General features: G+C 37.4%; 1 protein-coding gene across 3 annotated transcripts in view; it reads left to right on the forward strand.

The window, feature by feature from the left end:
• The window catches only part of MID1 (midline 1), a 242,120-nt gene that overhangs the window by 147,146 nt on the left and 72,966 nt on the right, over positions 1-22,008 (forward strand). For all 3 annotated transcript variants that reach the window (XM_027645511.1, XM_027645503.1, XM_027645520.1), the window contains exon 2: positions 1,398-2,113. In XM_027645511.1, coding sequence (XP_027501312.1) covers positions 1,454-2,113 — 660 coding nt within the window. In that variant the 5' untranslated portion in view covers positions 1,398-1,453. The remainder of the gene's footprint in view (positions 1-1,397; positions 2,114-22,008) is intronic.

The raw sequence follows: 22,008 nt of genomic DNA on the forward strand, positions 1-22,008 counted from the left end.
TTTACAGTGTAAAGACGATGCAGCTGTGCTATCTGAAGCCGTCCTCAGTTATGAGCAACAAAGCTTAAATATGTTGTACTGTGAAGAGGTACAGCTCTGTGAGTGTGAAGCATAGCTTTTGCTTCTGCTTCACTGACCTGTCTGCTTGCGGCAGCGACAGGCTCTTGACAGGAGCTTAGGCAGGGAGAGCTGCGTAGGGCGACTCTTTCAAAACCACGCTCTGTAACACTGAGCACAGGAAGGGAAGCAAAATGAAGTTTTAGTTGATCTCTGATGGGGGTGTACTGCTACCTTCTCTGGAAAATCCCATGCCCTCCATTGAAAAATCATTTATTTTAATCCAAATCCACTTCAGATGTTTAGTAAGTTCACTAAAGCATGCAGTAGTTCATATGTTTTAGTAGTAGAGAGTATTCATAAAAAAGTGATGCTTACACACTCACACAAACTCCTCCTAGCAAATCACACAATGTACTATCTCACTGCACTTTACTATCTTACTGTCTAGAGACCCTTCTTGTACCAGAGGTTAGAAATTTGGGCTAAACTATCTTTTGCCATCTACTTAATTCACCTTCCTTTAGGCATTTCAGTTATGACACTGTGCGCTCCCCTAGCTATGTTTATCTTACTACAGACATGTATGTGATATATTTTTGGCATATGTATACAGGTATATATGCACAAAAGTACGGGTACATATAAATACAACTGTATATGTTCTTGAAATACATAGGAATAGATTAGTATACAATATATATCATACATATTATATGTAACCTATCACATGCTTCCCTAGAAACATTATTCCTTGTGTATATATTCATATATATATTTACACAAGTAAACACGGACATGTACTCTGAATTCTACACTATTTCTATAGTAGCAAATGAAAATTTCAATCTGATAAAATAACTTTGTTAATGGTAATAGAGATTACAAATTTATCAATTATAATACTCTGGACTAATCCTTGCACAAAGGTGAAGTGTTTATTTAAAAAAGTTTTGGTAATAGATGAGTAAAACCAAAAGCAGCATCTGCAGAAGAAATCTAATTTTGCTGTAATAGGCTGTTTGAAGACCATCATTTTAGGTTTTAATAATGCACAGAAACATCTGCTGTTTTCCTTGATTGCATGAGAGAGAAAGGGAAAAGGAAAAAAAATGAAGGCAGCTTGGGGTTTTTTCATTCTTAAGTGAAAAGGGAGGGTGGGAAATAAAACAGTCCAGTTTTAAATACCTTGATATGTTCATGTGCAGGTTCAAAACTTTTGATTGCTCTCCCGCCCGGCGTGGTGGGTTGACCAGAGAGCAGTGGCGAAAGTTGACAACCCCCCATGGCTGACCCCTCATGTTTTCTCTCGCCTAATCGAATTTTACGTGTGTTTCCAGATAGCTGATCAGCTTCCCTGGATTTCGCTGACGCCACAGGAAAGCTTTGCCTGAAGATGGAAACACTGGAGTCAGAACTGACCTGCCCTATCTGTCTGGAGCTGTTTGAAGACCCGCTGCTGCTGCCTTGCGCTCACAGCCTCTGCTTCAACTGCGCACACCGCATCCTGGTCTCCCACTGCGCCACCAACGAGCCAGTGGAGTCTATCACCGCCTTCCAGTGCCCGACCTGCCGCTATGTCATCACCCTCAGCCAGCGCGGTCTAGACGGGCTCAAGCGTAACGTCACCCTGCAGAACATCATCGACAGGTTTCAGAAAGCCTCGGTCAGCGGGCCCAATTCCCCCAGTGAGACCCGCCGGGAGCGGGCATTTGATAACAACAGCATGTCGTCCTGCGAGAAGGTCCTCTGCCAGTTCTGCGACCAAGACCCTGCCCAGGAGGCAGTGAAAACCTGTGTTACCTGCGAGGTGTCCTACTGCGAGGAGTGCCTGAAAGCCACTCACCCCAATAAGAAGCCGTTCACTGGCCACCGTCTCATTGAGCCCATCCCGGACTCCCACATCAGGGGATTAATGTGCTTGGAGCATGAGGATGAGAAAGTTAACATGTACTGCGTGACTGATGACCAGTTAATTTGTGCCTTGTGTAAACTGGTCGGGCGACACCGTGACCATCAGGTGGCAGCTTTAAGTGACCGTTATGACAAGCTAAAGGTCAGTGCTACCTATCAGCTTTCCTAGCCAAGCAGTGTGTGGTTGGGAAGGAAAGTACCCTTCAGTTGCATGCTAAATTCCTTGTTCGGGCAGGGGTTGGGAAAGGTGGATGTGCGATCTCTAATCAGACGAGATACAAATACACATCTGTATGTGTGTTTGCTCATCACCATTTAAAATGTGTCAGATTTCACTTTAAGAAAAATTCCTCAGTTGTGCTTTGATTTCTCTAAAGCTGTCATAAGGAATATGTAGTATATACTACTCTTTAAGTGAATTTCCCTATGTACCTGCAGCTTTATTCCTGGCAGTTGACAAGGTATAGTGCTGACTGCACATACACAGGCATTGATTGAAATGTCAGGCATTCTTTGCTGTTGATTATTTTTCATTAAGTTACTTTCATTGTGAAAAACCCTTCACATCACCTCTAACAGGAGATGCATTTATCTGTGCTGGCTTCAGGGATGCCAGCTGCCTGTCCAGCCAGGGAAACCGAATGCTGGGTCCGCTCTTACTGCACTGCCTCCCACCAGCCTCGCAGGCAGTGCAGTCCTGAAAACAAAACCAGAATTGTTTCTGAGCTTGTTGCATTCCCACAGTTTGGCAAGCTTCTGGCACATCTCCTGCCAGGTAGCTGAAAGTCTCTGACAGCCTGGCCCTGCACAGGATGCCCTGGGTGAGGTAGCAGTGGGCAGCCAGATCTCAGGGTTCTCTCGAGGCTCTCAGGGCTGCTGGCAGAGGCAGAACTCCTGCTGAATATTGAGGCCAAGGTGAGTGACCTCCCATCCACCTGGGTGTACATTTCTCTCATGCCAATTCCTGTCCTGCTGCAGAGCCAAGGCAGGAATTAGGCATCCCACACTTACCTCCACCCAATCCCTCAAGACAGTCTGTGTGTGCCTGTATGCAGTGGGATTTTTCAAAAATGGACTGCAATTAAGAAATCACAAGCACAGAGAGCAAAGCTTATCTTCCAGGCTTCTCACACAGAATTTTGAAGGTGGAAAAGAAACGGAATTAATAGATTTAACTAACTTAAATCCTTTCAGATAAAATGTGTGGCTGCACACACGTCTGTGATAACTTCAGGTGATTGCAGATGAAATCTACATACACATTCTGTGTGGGGTTTTTGCCTTTATGAATATGCAATCATGCAGATCATATTCTATGATTATATTAACATAATGAAAGACACTTCTCTGCCTGGACCCAGGAGCTTACTTTCATCTCTTAAAGATGTTATTTACTAAGGAGGAGTTGTTATTTTTGCTTTCTTCTTTTTCTAACCTGATCTATTATTTTAATAGTTTATCCATTGATAATGTTGAGCATGAGCTATAAACATGAATTGAAGATGCATGGATTTACAGTGCTTTTTAATAATCCAGCGGGGTTACATCCTTAACAGGTGCTACTATTTAGTAAGATAACAGTGTATGGTTTATCTATGTTATACCAGTAGGAATAGACTACTTAACATGAAATACCTTCAACATTAAATACTAGATAAGTATATTTTTTGGATGTAAAAAAATAGTAAATGTTTCTTAGTGCTGATGTACATAGACAATGCAAGTCTTGAAAGAAGACTTTAAAAGGCATGTCTTTTTTCTTGATGTCTTTGACTCCATATTGCAGATAGCTGTGAAGAAGACGAGGGTATTTTTGCACAGTCTGTGGCTGTTCTGTGCAAAGATGCCTGTTCAAAAAAGCGTCTTTGCTTAGGCTTTAAGAAGGTGCATCTCAGAAACACAAATAACATTTGCATTGGATGTTACCCAGTGTAGCTAACCTGGCAGAAGTCTAATAAAGTATTTTCCACCAGTTTTCTGGAAGATTAATTAAAGTACTAATTTAATGGTTAGCGTAGTCCTAGGCCAAATAACTCTTGCCTCATACCAACAACTCCTAACATCATTTGTGATCATCTGTATGATTTCTTTTGAGATGTGGACTGTCTTTATACCCACACTGTATAAAACAAGTTTACACAGACAATTACTAGTCTATGTGAAATCCTGTTCCTGTTGTCTTTGTCATGAAGCAGCCTATTTCACGTTGCTACTGCCAGTGATGAAATCAGTCACGCCAATTATGCCAGCGATTATGACACATTTATGCTCTGACTCCAGGAACAGTAAGATAGGTGTTTCCCATCCAGATCCAGCATCCATTCTCTGTTCATAAGAAGATAATCTGAAACCTATGTCTTCCCTTTCCCCATTAGACTTCTGTCTCAGCAATTTGTTCTGGTTTATAGGTCAATCTCAGAAAATGAGATTTTCAGTTCTGTAGATTGGCGTTTACCCTACAAGAAGTCAAAGAACAATACTGAATCACACCAGTGTTTGGTAGATGACAGGTGAGAATTTCAGACCCCTTTTCACTTTCAGACCTCCTCTTCCTTCATAAATGGTTATATGACCTCTTGAGTAACTGCTCTTTCTGCCAACATAATATTAGGTATGTGCTTGCAGACAGTCTTTGTTAACTTACAGGTAATGTACACACACCTTTTACAGACTAAAAATTCAAATAGATCAGAAAATCTCCACTAGAGAAAATGGGTTGTTGCTTGCTATAAATCTGCGGTGGCTTTTTAATATACATGGGGTTTTGATTTGTCTTTAAAATCTTTAAAACCTTGTAAAAAAATTCTGAAAGAATGAGAATGAGGTAGCCAGTAATATAGTGCATCAATTAAAAAATATGTGGTTAATTTTATCTTTCAAAAAGAAAAGCTAAACCACTTCAAGTGACTCCTGTGATTTTTCTTTTTAAATGAACACCCTGTTGATACTAACAACAGCGACTGGTGTTCCTCTGGGTGTTAAGCTATGCTAATTACTTACATTCTCTTCCAGCGGTGTTGCTAATTGTTTAAACAATATCTCACCCTTCATTAAGCATAGGACAAAAGATGCCATTACAATGTAGCTCCTTTTGTGGCAAAAATGAAACTCCTTAATTAGGAGTTCTGTATGCTTGTCCAACAGAGGCGTCTATGCTGAAGTGTATTTAACAGTCAATGTAACAGCAATTGTGGACATCTCAAAATGAGGAAGTGTTTTCTGTAGCAACCATCCCTAGCTCTGAGAGGTGCGTTTGTTTCTCAACTTACTCTGGGGTTGAGGAGATTGAGGGCACTTGTGTTCTTCCAGGAGCAATCCTTTCTTTCTTAGCTACACGATCACGGGATATACCTTTATGCTTATTTTGGTTTAGTGATTATAGATGTGCTTTGGGTTTTTTTGGTGTTTTTTTTAAAGTGGATCATACACATCATGGCTGGGCTTCGCAAACAAAGATTTGGGAAGGGCTTTACCCACATTTGTTGCAAACGCGTTGGTGGCTAAAAAGGCCAAACATATAAATAATGGAGAAAACAATAAGCCATGACTAAAGCAGAGAACAGGAAATATCCTGGTGATACACTAGATTTATGAGGTAGTGGTCAAAATTATGATGTAAATTAAAAATAATTTTTAGTTGCAAAAATTTTGCAACTAAAGAGAACTTTAACCATCAAAATAACTAATGCCTGTGCTTACTGCACCATATTACCTATAAGAAAATATTCATAGATAATTACTTTTGATATTGATTCTGTCACTTTTGTCTTTTTGCAATGAAAAGAATTTAAAAGTACAGTCTTCTTTTTTCAGAGAAAAATTATAAAATTAGCATTGTTCTATAGATATATTTAGACTCATGAAAGTGGAAAAAATCCCAATAGATAAGATTTATTTTGAAGAAGAGAGAATATCTGAGGGAGAACAAACTTACAGGGTGTGAATGGAAAGACATTGCTAATTTAATATTAGCAAAGAGCCACAAAGAGGTGTAACAAAAGAGAAAGGTAAATGATAAGACATATTTTTAAATGGTATAAAACCAGAATAGAACTCAGCAATTCCAGAAACAAAAGGGAGCTTCTTGTTGGTGTGGTTTTCACCTAGTTTTATTGGCAGAATCCATAGACATCTATTTTTCCTACATTCAGGATGCAAGGATTCTGTTTTCTATGGTGTGTCAATTCAACTAATCGCAAATAATTTTTTTGTTAGAAAGCAGTCATAAATTGTTTCCACATAGGGAGGATTGCATTCAACTCTTATAAATCTACTTTGACTGTGTAAAGGTGGGAGACTTTGTCAAATCCACAGCTACTACAATAGAAAGCAAAAATATGCCTACTTCCCTGCTACATATCTCATGAATTAAAAACTTTTAATATTTAAATGCCTTTGTAGATATACTGGCAAAATACGTGTTGAAGCTTTCCAACTATTTTTATTTGGCATTGTTTTGTAATGGCAACTTGGTCATTAATTGATATATGGTGTTTCTCTAAGAATTCAGCACTTACAAATCTGTACTCCAACAAACAGTGGGATTGACAATCCAGGAACGTTGGTTTTGGACTTACATGTAAATATATTATACTTGTGCATGTAAATATTTTTCTATAGACATTTAATTCATTTTATGTCCATATTTACATTACGTCAGTATATAAAGGAAATACTAATTTATTAGAATTTATTTATTTCTATTTATTATTATTTATTTATATTTATGTAAATACTAAGTTATATAATACAATATGTTGGTATTTATGTGAATGTAGAGTTGTTTGTCTAGCACAGAAATATGGGTAATTTTTAGTAATGTCTGAGTTCATGAATATCTAGAATCTTGAATTTGAAGAAATACACATATGCCTATATTTTAGGTAAATATGTACAGTGTCATGTATATGCGTAGGTCAGAAAAAGTATATTCTACCACATATATATATAAACTACACAATAATTACTTTATTTCCTGTCTATTTTTAGTATTCCATGCATATATCTTTTTTAGTAGTTGAATATATTTACATCTAAATTTATATTTTCTCTGCATACCCGTAGCTTTACTAACTTTATATTTAAAGGAGCTCTTTTAAATAAATCCAACTGATATGTAAAGACATAGTATGTCAGTGTTATAGTGATATGTGTTATTAAACATTTAGATAAATGGCACTTTCCCTTACATTGTACTTAACAGATTGAGAACGTTACTTTTTATAGTACCAGTTATGCAAGTTTAACATGTAGTTAAAACACTATATACAACCTAACAAAATGTAGAACTCAAAGACTTTCATTATTATTAGATTAGATGCAGCTTGATATACTATCTGGTATTACTTAATTATTTAACCCAACAACAGATGCAAAAATATAACTAACTGTCTGTGCTTCTGTATTTACAAAGATCCAAAAATTTTAAGTTGTTCCATGGAAGAAGATTGACATAGGAATAAACTATTTGACTACAACTGTTTTCCAGCTACACTTATTTAATTACACTGACATATAATTATGAAGGTAAACTTTAGAACGTTGTCTCTTTAGTTTAGTGTTATCTCAAATGTCTGTTTCCTCTGCTTTGTATTCTTTGTCAGAGTTTAGAAGGATAATAGAAAGTGTTAATACTGAATACCAATATTAGTCTTTTATGGTAGGAGTTGTGTGGTTTTATTTTAGAAACATTTTGAAGTCACTCATGGATATGACTGGGGATAATAAACTATGATTTCACAATAGTTCTAGGTACTGTGAGGTTGGTTTTATTTTATCTGCCTAAGTTCCTTTAGGTAATATATGCCATAGTTTTTCGAAACTTCCTTTCACAAATTTAACAGTTGGCAAGCCTTTCACATACCATTTATTTCCTTCAATTTTATTGGAAATGATGGTGTTGAAGGCCTAATCTGTTCCGGAAGAACAAAAGAATTAAACAAAATTGTGAATAGTACAACATTATTATCTTTGTTCTTGTGACTGATTTCCAGGGAAGCCAGACTAGGAATTAAGTAAAAGGTACGGTTGTACTTTTCCACGGTTCTGGTCCAAACAGTTCAGATAACAGATTTTAAGAGTCCATGTTTAAGCTCCAAATTGGCATATTGTAATGGCCTCTTGATTGACCCTTTGTTGCTTATGTGTTTTTAGATAATACGGTGCTTGAAAGTTGTTGGTGATAATATAATGAACGGCAGATACTTCCTTGCAATGAGAATTTTTGTTTAAACACAAACAATAAAGTGATAAACATGGAAATTAAGCAAATAGATGAGTTTAAAGGCAAACAACAAACTGTTTTAGAACATTGGGCACAGGTTGATCCTTTGTGTAGGAATGTAGTATCTCACTACCAGAGTAACAAAGATTGGGTTGGTTACAGGAAAAGTAACAAACAAGTGGTCTTTCAAAGGCAGAATATTTGCGGGTTTTAGCATAACAGAACATTTCCTTATAGCTGATAAAGAGAATGAGTCAGCCAATTGTTTTAGTGCTTTACCAGGGAATGTTAAAGCTAGTTGGATGTGTAAGGATAAAACTACTTAATATGGACAGTAGCCACACCCCACAATCTTCAATAGCATTCAGAGGTGTGTGGAAGGGTATAGATATGTATGTCCATATGTTAGGTATGTATATTCTTAACTTATTTTAAAGCATAACATCATTTGAATGCAAATATATTAAAAAATAATGTGACAGCAAATATATTTTTCAGACAAATGTGAAGGTGGTTAGTAGTAGGCTTTAAATAGGAAAAAAATCCCACCCCAAAACCTGGATGTAAATATCTCCCAAATAAACACTGCATTATTCAGATTTTTTCCAACCTTTAATTTAATATGTTAGATTGCTCCATGAAGAGAAATTACTTTAACTCTGCCCAGTAATGACACACAATCATAGGAGCATGATTAAAGCATTTTAATTCTTCACCTTATGTTGAATAATTCTTGAATAATTTTCACGACCTCTTGCATTTTATTTTTTTTTTTTTATTGTCTGATCTTAAAACACAAATTTAGCAGTGATCCCAGTACACTACTTTCAATTTTTGGCCTTACAAGTGTACATCTATTATGTTTTTCTTTAGCCCTCTTTCTTCAGCAAAATGTTCACTTCCTAGAAAAACGTCAATACTTGTATTTGTCATTAGCATTGTCATCCTATACCTAGGTTTTTATACCAAACAGAAACAGTGCCTGATTTGGAAAGTCTGAATGGTCTATGGCAAGGGAAACTCCTGCAGAAGGTCATGGCCTGGAAAGCCACGTTGGGTTGCTAAAGCACACTTTGAATTCAAAGCCCGATATGGGTGATAAGCCTGTGTGTTCCCTTTTTCTCCCATTTGTGTTTACCTCTCCCCAAGACCAGTCATCCAGACCTCTATCTCTGCTGGCATCCCTTGACCCACTATGCACGAAGCCTTTTCTTAGGCTAGGAAGGACTTGTTGCCCTTGAGAGCAAGCACCCACATCAAGGACTTGGAGTGAGGGTATTCCTGCCCTTCACAGCTTTAATGTGCTCTTGCAAATCTATTTTCCCCTTATCTAAAGTCAGTAAAAAATAAAGAAGGAGCAAAGAAAATTGAAAATTAGATGATTTTATCAAAGTGTGACTATGCTGAGTTCAGTAGAAATGTTTAATTGATAGTGCATTGTCTTCACCAGTAAAGTACTTATAACATTTTGGGTAGCTAATAAATATGTAATATATAACTGACTTTCTTGATGATGTGCCTTGATGGTGCCAGCAGGATTGCTTTTTACAATAGCCTTTTTCTTTTTTAATTTCTACAGGCTGGAGTGGAACTATTACTTTTTTTACAGATTTCTGCTTTCTGTGACATGTAGATCCTATGCAGTAGTTTATGACTGTGGAAGGGGAGCATCTACATTGTTGTTTTAATGCCTAAGACAAATTTGCTTGAGGGACTGAACCTTTGGATTGTTTCTGTACCTTACAGGTCCCCTATGTTAAAGCTTTCCTACCTGTTTTCAGCTGGTCCCAGGTGCCAAGATGTCTTTGTCATAGGTAGAATTGCACTGCAAAATTTAGAAAATTCTGTGCCACCTACTAGCACCTGTGTGTTTGCACATACACCTTATCTCCCCTGAAAGAGCTCACTGAGACTCTGAGCACTGAAAACTGGAAAGGGAAGAAAAAGACAAGCAACAAGTCCATAATCAGGAATATAGTTTTATATAAATATTTTTCCTTGTTTATCTCAATTACAATTTTTAGGCTATGTACATTTTTTTATTTATTACACACACAAAGTTGCATTGGTTTGACTTTGAAAGTAAGTGTGTGGTGGTTTGTGTTTTTTTCCATGCTCACAAAATTTGCCTTTTTGGAGAAGTGAAAATTTCCCATCAATCTTATATTTTGAAACTTTGCAATTTTAGCTTCCTTACAGTATGTTTACCATAAAAATATAAAGTAGCAGTATGATTCTATAATTATATTTTACAGCATGAGAGAGATAAAATTCAGCACAGATGAGAAATGTAACTGGAGTGCCTATGGTTAACTTTTTCTTTTGTTAATTATCTGTTTAATTAGTTGTGATATTGAGAATGATCTTCCAAACTACCTCAGACTCCTCATCCATAGCTTTTTAGTGGCCCACAAAACAGTGGCTGCAGAAACCAAATACTGAAACCAAAGTCAAGGATATTTTGGTGGAGTAATTTACAGTTACATATCTGTATGGAAGTTGAGGGGTTTTTTAAGAAAAAAAGAAAAATAAAATCTCTGTGAGCATTTTTTACTTAGGAATAGACAACATTCCCCTGTACTATCATCTCTGCCAACCGCATCTGTAAAGTATAGAAATTAATTTACTTAATTTCACTATGATAATCCCCAAAAGCTCAGTTCAAAAAGGTCCTGTAATGTAAGATCTTGTACAAGTACATGTAATCCCAGCTTCAAGGAATTCATTCAGTTGTGCTTAGCACAAAATACAAAAGGAAGCATGACGGGTACGCAGACATTTTATGTGGTCATGGTAATATTCCAGTGAGCTGTTGACATCGTGTAATGGCCAAGACTAAATAAGAAAGAAGTTTTAAATTAATATTGGCTAGTTTCACTAGTCAGTGGAAGCACTACTATTTGATTTCTTGTAATTATTTTGGTTTGAAAGACAATAGTCTCACCCCACCTTAGCATTATGTGGAAAAGCCCAGATTCTTCATCTAAGAGAGGAGGCCACAGTGGAATTCCTGGTTCCATATGTGCCTTATGTGCCAGTCTAATAACAGATTCATTCTGATGTCGAAACCGATGTTAATACACTGTTATAACAGTGCTCTTTATTGACTGAAAATTTACACACCCTAAATTTGGGAAAAAAATAAATTCCAAAATATGAGAGAATGTCTCATTTTTTATGAGATATTCTGTTCTATCTCGTAAGTGTTTAAGCTTTAATTTCTTAATGAAATTATTGTTTTGATGTCATATTCTTTTTCCAAAGGATATTCTAAATAAAATAAGAACATGACATAGTGAGAAGAGATCTTTCATGTAACACACACATCAGCTCATTACGATAAGTAGCAATGAAATGTATAGTCTTTTCTTAAAAAGCTAAAAAGTACACGCAGGCCTTTTCAATGCAATTACTTCCTAGTGCCTTACTCCATTAATAATTTCTTACACCATTACTCACAGTAGGCTCACCAGTTGTGGGTGATAAATCAAAGTTAATACCAAGACAGATGAAGATGGGAGCAGCAATCTGCTGTTAGGCTGAGTGAAGAGATGGGAGTGAGAGGGGGATAGAGCTCTTGGATCCCAGGACTAATATCAGGTTGAGATTGTTAATACAACTCTTGTTTTGGGATATGTCTAAAATCATAAGCTACCACAGTATTTTTTCTGTATTGTTTACTGTAATTCTACTAATAATTCACACACGTATTTTAAAGATATACATACTTTGGAGATATTAAGCTTCTATTTTTTCCTCAGAAAATAAATACTAGTCTGTTTGACTACAAATAAGCTGGAACATCTCTGATTGCAGATAGTAATGGAAAATTTCTTAGCACACTCCGAGTATCTGAGCTGGAGAAGCCAATTTGAAGCGGAAATGAAGAAGAAAAAAATGTGATTCCCCAGTCAAAACAATGCAGCTTCTCTCTTCTTTCTCCAAAAGTATCCACACATATGCAACAAAATTTAAGACTCATCAAACTCTCCTGTTTACCCCCTGCAGTTTATATTGAGATGTAATGATACCTATGAATAACAATGTCAGTTCAAGCTTGTAATGCATTTGAATGTCATAGAAATCTTCTACATCTAAAGCTAACTAATAGTTAAAATTATTAAAGGTAAAAAATTAAAGACAACATCTTTCATTAGCTACTAAAGAAGTGAAAACATCTTGTGACGATGTAAAAGAGAAGAACCTATGTTACCATCTTGGTTATATAGATTAATGTTTTCTTGGTAGGCATTGAGGGCTTTACTCTAAGACCAGCTGGCAGTTTCACAGGTCCCTTTGATACAGTAGCCTCCCTCTCAAAACTCATCTCTGCTCTTCTGGGGATGTACTGGCTATTTTGAGCTTATACACCTGAGTTTTGCTATTTGTTATGATACAGGTAGACTGCAAAGATGGGCAACTGTTCACAATATGTGTCTCGTGGTAGAAGCATTAAGCAGGCTTGTCAAGCTATAGCTAATGACAGCATGTGCAAACTTTATTTCCAAATGTAGCCTGCAGCATATAGAGATTATAACTCATTCAAACTGAATTTGAGCAATATCTATCTTAATAATAGGTTACTAAAGAGAAGGACACATTCTGATCAGTGTATGCATGAAGGTTCACCTGAATAGGTATTTAAAATGTTTTCACAAAATCACAGAATATGCCGAGTTGGAAGGCACCCACAAGGATCACTGAGTCCAGCTCTTCACCCTGCTCAGGACAGCCCCAAAAGTCACACCACATGCCTGAGAGTATTGTCCAAATGCTTCTTGTACTCTGTCAGATCTGCCATGTGATGGAGTTCCTGCTTTGAGCCCCTTTTTCAGCACAAGGGCTGATAAGGTGCCCACTTGCCGAAAGGACTCACGAGATGCCTGTCGAGGTTATGCAAACTTTGGGTGAATTTATATGATGCTGCAGTATTTTCTTGCATGTTCCTTATGTATGGGCAAGCATTGTTCTCTTCTCTACATTTGATTACAACCTTCCATTTCAAAAATGTGCTGAAGCTTGTAGGGGAAAAGGCATTATATTAGCCATACAATAATGTTTTCACCCTCTTTTGAGCATTTCTTACGGTCACTCTTGAGGAAAAGGTGACCTTTCCAGTCAAATCCACCAAACAGAACTGCACCATGAAGCCTTTTTGTGGTTTTTTTTACATTTTCTTTACTTCTACTGAATAGGATTTCTTTTCAGACTTGGTAGACACATGCTCCTGAAATTTCAAGGTACTGAAATTCTTAGGCAGGCAGGATGCTATTAATTACTGCCGTTCTTTCGGGGTAAGTATATTATCTGAGAGACTTTTTTTTACCCCTTTAATTTACTTGATTACTTCCAGCTTTGTTCATATTTATACAAGTTGAAAACCTTTGTCTGAACATACAGTGAATTACTCTACTGAGCATAGTGAATAACTGTAGGTTAATAATTTTCTTGTAATGTCTTTTGTTAGAAGAGGCTGGATAAAAAGGAACGATAAGCTAATAAAACATTTTTCTGAAAAACATTTAAATGAAGTCTGATTTTTGAGGAGTTTTAAATGGATTCTTGCTCTGCCTGAATCATTTTGCATACTCTCACTTGAAAGCAATGCAATTTTTCTGTCAAATTTCTGTCAAAAGACACTACAACTCTTTGGGAAAATCAACCAAAACAGCAAATAAAAGCAATTTTGTTGGAGTTCTGCTCTTAAATCTTATAATGCTTAATTTCAACAGTGAAGGCTTTAGATTTTAATGTGTACAATATCAAAAATACTTTTGAATAAATTAGGGAGCTATTTTAGTCTAATTCCTACATCTATTGTGTGTGCAGCTGAGTGTTTGCAGTATAGGGGTACAAGTAAATAGTTGTGTTACAAGTAGATGATTGTCACAAGTTACAAATTCAGATGTGGGAGAATCTATTTTGCAATGACTCTGATTATAGTTTTTAGTGAAACTGTCTGTCCAAGAAAGAAAACAACAGAAAGTAAAGGCAGCAATGCCTGGTTTCTTTGCATAGTTTGGTTGAGGTTTTTCCTGACATACTGTAGGCATGGTAGGAACCCCAGTTCACCCTGAAGTTCAAGACCGAAGGGCCTCATTGAATGATTCCTGCTTGCAGAGCAGGCTCTGAATCTGCTGTTCCGTGTTTTCCTTGGAGGAACTTGTTTCCTTCCTGAGGAGGTCTGCAAGGTCAGGCAAATATCCGATCTTGGAAGCTGCCTGTCTGAGTTATTATTTCTACAGAAAAATTCATAGGGAAAGTCTGACAGAAACCCTAGAGAAGCTAAGTGCTTTAGTAACGGGAAGCTCTTTTAAACTGGGCATGCCAGGTAGAAGAGCAGTGTTTGGAAGTTCTGAGGCTTGTTCTCTAATAAAATATATACGTAATTTCAGTATTCTTGTTTAAGATCCAGAATTCATGTAATTGGTTTCTACTGCTGTGAGGAAATATCAGTTTGGCAGTGTGAGCAAAAGTTCTCCTGTCCAGCCTTAAAATTTTTGCTCTATTACTATTTTTGCTTTATATTATGTTTACAGTATAAACCAAACTCTGACCTCAGGCAGACCAGCAAAATCCCAGATTTGCTTCAGCAAATGTTATTGTATTTTTTTATTATTATTGTTTGTTTGTTTGTTTGTTTTTGTTACTTATTGTTGACTATTTGGGATTTTTCTTACTTATACTCTTAGCACTGAGAGAGTACATTATGGGATAACTGAACTATTTAACAAGCCTGCTGCCATCAAAAATGCTTCTTCCTTTTATTCTCCCTGTCTTTTCTGCATGCTGCTATCATCCCACTGAACTACCTTTGGTAGCTGAGCAATCATTTGGTGAACTCACTCCCTGCATTTTCTGCTGGCTGCAAGCAGCCCCAACAACACAGTGGTGCAGGCACACCTGAGGTGGGACCACTGAGTGTACTCCATTTCCTCCCTTTTTAGTTAACCATCTATCTCCATTGGTTACAAAAGTGTACTCTAGTAAGACTGCTGAGATGCTGATAATAAAAGCACAAATCAGGTCCCTACAATACAATTTCTGAGCAGCTAAAACAATTTAATGGCTGGTTTCTGTGCATGCACCTTTTTCCACTTCCTGTAGCAGTGCATCCCTACCTGGCATTTGTGCCATGCCTGTTCAATCCCACCCTGAGCTGTGCCATCTCTCAAGAGCAATAAAAACCCCAACACTCTGTAGTAAAAAAACAACTCTATGTGTTAAATGAGTAATTTTCTGGATGTCTAGTAAGTTGAAATTATGCAGTGATTGGTCAAACTCAGTCTAGTTCTGGCACAAAGTGAAGATGAGTCTGGCAGATTAGAACAGGAAGGAAAGTGATTGAATGGAGTTTAAATATTATCCTAAGGAAGGAGAAGCAAGGGGATTAAAAGTATTAAAAGGGGATACAGCAACTTTTTTTATATCCAGCTCTGCTAAAGGTTGTTTTCTTTATCATCACACACTGGTTAAGATGTACAAATGTGACTCGTGACATTGAGCCTACCTTTAGGAATTTGAGAAAAACTGAAAACAGAAAGCTTTCTTTTTTCTTGTGTTGATAAGTACTCAAAAAGTATTTTTGCCAATATAATTACCTGTATTGATGAACAAAGCAAAATAAACTACAGAGATACAAACTGGTGTTATAACTGTGTCTATACAAAGACTTTTTCCAGTACAAAAATTCCCTGCAGGAGTTATGCCCTTCACATAGCGTTAGCATTCTGGCAAAAATTTTTAATGTAGATTCTAATGTGAAGCCGTGGCTTTTGTTTGGAATAGTGGTAGGAGAATAAATTTGATCTTTGGAGGTTTTTACACCCCAGTTGTGAATTTTGCCCTATGATCGGGCTTCATGTCATCCCCTGACTTACTGTAAATCCTCCAGAGAGTTCAAAAAAATAAACTGTACATGTATTTCATGAATCTGGCTTAAAGTTTAAACTTGGAGGTAGTTGCAGAAGTAATTTGGTTTAAATTTCCTTGAGAGCCCATACTAGATTTCTGGTCAGGATATAATCTTTTCTGCTTTGAGAAAAGTTCATCCATGAAAAATGTGGGCAAAACTGAGGATTTATTTGCATATTTATTTTTATTTATATGCATGACTGGAAATAGTCCTGCAATATTCTTTGAAATATAGTCAAATGGATCTGTCTGGCAATTCCCTTTTAACCACAAACCAGCAGGAGTTCAATAGCTGAGCTGCAACAGGTGTAGATATATCTGATTTTTAAAAACTCTTGTCAGAGCCTTTCCACTTTCTCACAGACTGTAGGACCAAATAGGCTTGGGAGTCATCGTCACTAAAACAGGGCTATTCTAAACTAAAAAAAGAGCAAATTCCAGAACACATCAGAGCTAATTTGCCATTGTTTTCGGCATAAACCATAATGAATCCTCATCAAATGAATGCAGATGCTATGGTGCTGTATCCAAAATAATGTGATTAAATTGCTGCTTGGGGAATTTTAGAGTCTAAATTTGGCAGAGACTCATTACTGAAAATTCAGCAGCAAAGCATTTATAATCTTATCCAGAGAGGTGATCCTGTGTTATGTCATTCTGAGAACAGAGAGAGGAGAAACAGAACCAGGATGACAAATGGTCAGACCAAAATGTGAAACAAGAAACCACAAGAACTTTAAGGCTAATCCAAGCCATGCTGGAAAGCCTGTTGGGATGGCAAGGGGAGCACAGGATGAGAAACCTTCAGTGGGTTACCTCAGAAGTAAAGCACTGACGTTGAGCAGCTTGGCCTCTTGCATGGTGAATTCCCCAGAGCTGTCAGGACCCAGGCTGGCAAACAGAGATTTAACTTGCAGCTCAAATATCTGTAAAAACTTCTGTGATGAATGTGTGCTGAACACACCAACATTGTCTTTGCTTGGGCTGTTCAAGATCAAACAAACTATTTAAAGTGGTGAGAGTTATGATGAAGTGACTAATACAATCATTTTCTTGGTTACAAAATTGTTAAACTAAAACCAGGGTCATCCTGTCTCATCAGAAAGCAGGTTGTATTTCGAATTTATGTTAAAAGTGACCCCAAACTGAATTCTAATTTCAGGAGAGAGGAATTTGCATTTGGGCCAATTCTGAGCCTTTAAAAGCTTATGTTTAATATACCCAAGTATGCCCATTCCAGTTAAGCATATATGATATATTGCAGCTTAGAGCATACTTCAGTTTAGCAACTATGTTGGTGTTCCTTTATATGCTAAGCAGAGCTCCTGGGATCATGTTTCTGATATGAATATTCAGTATTATGTCTTCAGAATTGGATATCCATGAATATTTAATACTACATGTTCCCAAAGGAGTCACCTAACACTCCAGCTCAGGGACAGCTGATCAGATGAAGCCAGTAAAGTCCTTCACATTATCTTCAAACAAAGTCCTTCACATTATCTTCTGGGGTTTTTTTTGTTGGTTTGGTTTGGTTTGTTTTTTTTTATTTCCGTAGTGCATAGCAGTTACTGGGAAATTTGCAGAAGCAGCAGCTGCCTGCAGTGCCAGCAGAAGTAATTGAAAAAGGTGGGGGGGAGAAGGGACAAACAGGTAAATTTCAGGGTTTTGATGAAAACTAAAATAAATCATTTGCTAAAGAAACATAAGTGTAGGGATCAAATGTTGAGATTAAAGACTAAAATGTTGAACAGTAAAGTTCACAGAACAACTTAACTTTGATGTGGAAAGAACGTTAAAAAATGCTAAGAGGAAAGAGTTCAAATTTAGATGGGAATCCCTATTATATGTATATACTACGAGAAAAACTGTATTTTGAGGTTTGAAGACAAAATAAGCCTGCTATATCCTTCTGTTGATCAACATTGATCAGTAAACATTCTTTTGCATGGGAATAAAAAGTAGTTATTAGAGCTAGAATTTGGCCTCAGGTAAGTGTTGTAGCAACATAAGTCTACTCTAGCAACCAACTGATGTCTCCTGAATTTGAACTGCCAGAAAGGGAAGTTAAAAAAGAAACAGGCAGGGTGGGATTTGTAAGTTTGTCATGGATTTCAAGTGTTTCATTTGTTTATGTAGCTTTGCAAACCCAAAGCTCCCTGAGATCTAGAAAAACAAATATTCATGTTTTCTCTGAGGTTTCTCAAATGACAGAATGCTGGCAGTCTTAGTGAGAGGCTGGAATGATTTCTTGCCATGTTGTTTCAGCTCACAATAAGCTTAACAGTTATCCTGGATTTGATATGCAATACCTTCATCATTACTGCAGGCAATCAAGTGCCTCTATTCTGTGCCATACTGAAAAAAATGTTGTAGCAGTTGTTCAACAACTTCACCATGATTCTTTTGGCATTACTCATTCATGACTTTGGCTTTGGCCTGTCTGGTTAGGTGGATTGGCTGCTGTAAAGCTCTGTAAAGTCACTGAGAAAATGCTTGCATAATCTTGAGTTTAATGGAAGGATTGGACTGGCCTTATCCTGCAATTTAATCAATAGAGTTGGGTAACATTTTTAGTGACTGCAGATTTATCACAAACAGAGTTTTTATGCTAAAAGCGTTTCCACCTTTTAGTAGAACAACGGTATTTGTTTGAGGTGAGGAAAAAGCCTGGAGATAAGGTCTAATCATGTCATCCCTCTTTTATCCACTCAGGGATTATGAAATTTGATTTTAATCTCATCATGAGAGTTGTGGAAACCACACCTCCCTCTTCAAAAGGACAGTGTCTCTGAGGAAGAAGCGATAGGAAATTTGGAGTGGGCTCTTCTTTTTCACCCTTCTCTGCAATTTGTGAGGGTAGAAAGCAATTCTTCCTCTGACCCTTTCCTCAGTAAACCACTCAGTAGCATAGTTAGGACCTCGTGCTACTCATGGCATTTCTTGGGCCCTGCCAGCCAGAGGCAATGGGCTCTACCATCCCTGGGGTTTACAACCTGCTGGCATGGCTGCTTTGGCTCACAGAGTCTCTGCAGCACATGGCCTTGACACATACACTGTTGCTGAAACAGCTTTAACAGGAGAGGCATCATTGATCCTGTGTGCTCTCTTGCTTGGTTGTCCTAGAGGCTGGATGTTCATTCTCTCCCAGAAAAGTGGGGACCCCAAGTCAAATTTGTACATCTCCCAGTCCAGGGCAGGGACCAAAGAAACAGCCAGTTTTTGCTTCCAATATTTCAGTTTGACTTCTGACCCAGAAAATTAATTACAGTCACAGCCCTATGCAGTGCAGAGTAAGGTAATATTCAGGATGACAGTGGGCATATCTGGTCTATGTGGAGCTAAGGTGCCTACAGAGGCTGCTTTCCATGTACTGCCTTATTTAGCTCTTTATAGTCCTTTATGTCCTCCAAAAGAATCCCATTTTCTGTGCAGGTTTATTTAAAATAGAGATGTAGTACATCAAGAGAATACTGGGGGATTTTTTGGCATAGTAGTTCTACATATTGGTCTTAGATGAAGTTCAGCTAATTTATGTACTGACAATAGTGAGCTGATATTTCCTCTGATACTGAGATTTGGCAGGGAGGACCAGAAGGAAGTGTTTCGATCCAATATATAAGACAACAGCAAAAGGGAAAAAAGATATTTCCTCTTTATTATGTGAGGAGAATAATACATTACAGATAATTTCCACCCATTAAAATGATCTTTTTTTCTTGCAGCCTGGTTTGGGTTTTGTGCTCAGTCCAATTTTGATCAATGGAATATCTTTCCAACATTCCATCTTTGCTTCCTCATGTCCATAGCTTTTCTTGTGTTCCATCTGGTCCCAGCTGTTGACATACACAGATCATTAACCAGGACACTTATTACTAAAGAGCAGTGGTCAAAGTTTGTCCTGTTCTGGCTCAGCTGTGGTGGCTGGATTTTTGTGGTCCTTAAATCCAGTCATTTCTGTATAACTTTTGACTTTAATCAACAGACCAGCTGTAATTTAGCTGCAGCACTAGTGGGCCAACTTCCTCAAACAGGAATAATTTTTGTGTAATTTTGCAAATCCCAAGGTTAAATCACAGGTTAAGAAGCTTCCCACAGTTTGCAGAAAATAACTTTGTGCTGTGCTATAAGCTTTTTCAGTATTTACATGAGTTATCGCTCTGATTACTGAATTCCACAGTGTTGCATCACAGATTAATAATAACTGGAGAAGGAAGAGGGAAATATTTCATTGTTCATCGGCAAAGATTAGTTCACGTAAGGGAGGTTTTCTTTACTGAAGCACATGGCTGCCATTGCCTGGTTTGTCCTACAGGCGTTGGGAAACTCTATTAGCAACCCATCCCTGCAAGCATTATTTCAGCCTCAGAGCACTGAAAGGCTTCTGTGGTTTGTGAACAACGCACTATAGAAGATTTGAATTGCTCATAGGCTTCTCCACTGGAGGCATGCCATGAAGCCTGATGTGTGTCTGATTCAGAAACCACAGGGCAGCATGCAGTTAAGCAGTAGAAAGGACCAGGAGAGATGCTGCTAAGTCCTGTGGAATACAATACCAGGTTCCCCAACATGGCAGAGAAGCACAAGAAAATTTTGGATGCTGAGGTTTTCAGAAGAATCAAGAAATGGCAGTAAGTACTGTGATGCCTTGGGAAAGAGCTGATTTCCAACCACTTTTTTTTTTGATAGCTTTAGAACAGGCCGAATGCTAAATGCCAAAACAGGGTTCTCTCTTCTTTGCTTTCACATTGGTTGTAGCTAAAATCCAGAAGCCTACAGGTTTGAATAGCAGCCTGTGGAGTGAAGTCCTGGGGATTAAAATTCTCCAGATATTAAGCAATATGAAAAAACTCGTGTTTCTGATTTGTTCGAATTTTTTTATGATTTCTCTTCATTTAAGCTTACTGCTTTTATAATGAACCTCTCCTTCTGAGAAGCAATGGAATTAAATTTCTAGAAGGACTCCCATCCAAAATGTTAGTTGCTATTGCTTAGTTCTTATTTAAGTAGAAATTGAGGATGTATAAATTAGTTGGTGAAGGGCCTTGTTTTACTGTATTTTAAAAGTATTTCAGGACTTATATTTTACTCTGTTAATTTGTAAAAAATATGAAAATATAAAAGAGAGAGGGAGAGGAAAGAATAAAAATCAGCGTAGAAAATATGTAAGAAAAGAGAAGGTAAATCAAAGCTGTGTAAAGGCCTCAGTCTTGTTTGTGGAAATCATGCTGTTCATTTAAATGGGAACAGGAACTTGCCCTTTAGCAGAATGACTGCTTACAAGATGTGGGACTGTTATTATGTAAAATGGTTTTGTGTATTTTCTATATTTTTTTTCACATCACCCAAGAGCTAAAGACCCCCAGGCTAACATTAATGTCTAAAACAAGTTTTGTAAGCCTCTTACTTTCAATGGCAACCTGCAGTCTGTTGCAGCTCTCATTCTGCTGTCAAAAAAAAAAAAGGACTTTTAGTGAGGTTAAACATGAGCTGTTCATGTCTGGAGACTTGGCAGAGGATGAACACTGGAGCCTCAGTTCGGTGTCTGATGTACAATGGGTGATTACACAAAGCACCTTTGCAATTTGGCAGCTTTGTTTGCAAGAGACCTCAGGATTAAGTGAGCCTATAGTGAATTACTTAACATTACCCCATAGAAACCTGCCTCTATAGGTCAAATCTGAAGTTAATTTGCTGAAAGTACCGCACTTTCTGTTCTGTTTTGGGCCTCAGAGTACATCAGGAGACATCTAGCTCAACTCAGTACATACTTCAGTCTTTAAGGTGTCTTTAGGTGTGAAATGTATTCACCACTCTGAAATACACAGAAGAACTCAGAGAATATAGATATGACATTCAATGAGAGACTTTCAAAATTTTTTTCTTAACCTAAAAAATTA

Source organism: Corapipo altera, unplaced genomic scaffold, assembly GCF_003945725.1.
Source record: "Corapipo altera isolate COAL_440 unplaced genomic scaffold, ASM394572v1 0, whole genome shotgun sequence".
Lineage (NCBI taxonomy): Eukaryota > Metazoa > Chordata > Aves > Passeriformes > Pipridae > Corapipo > Corapipo altera.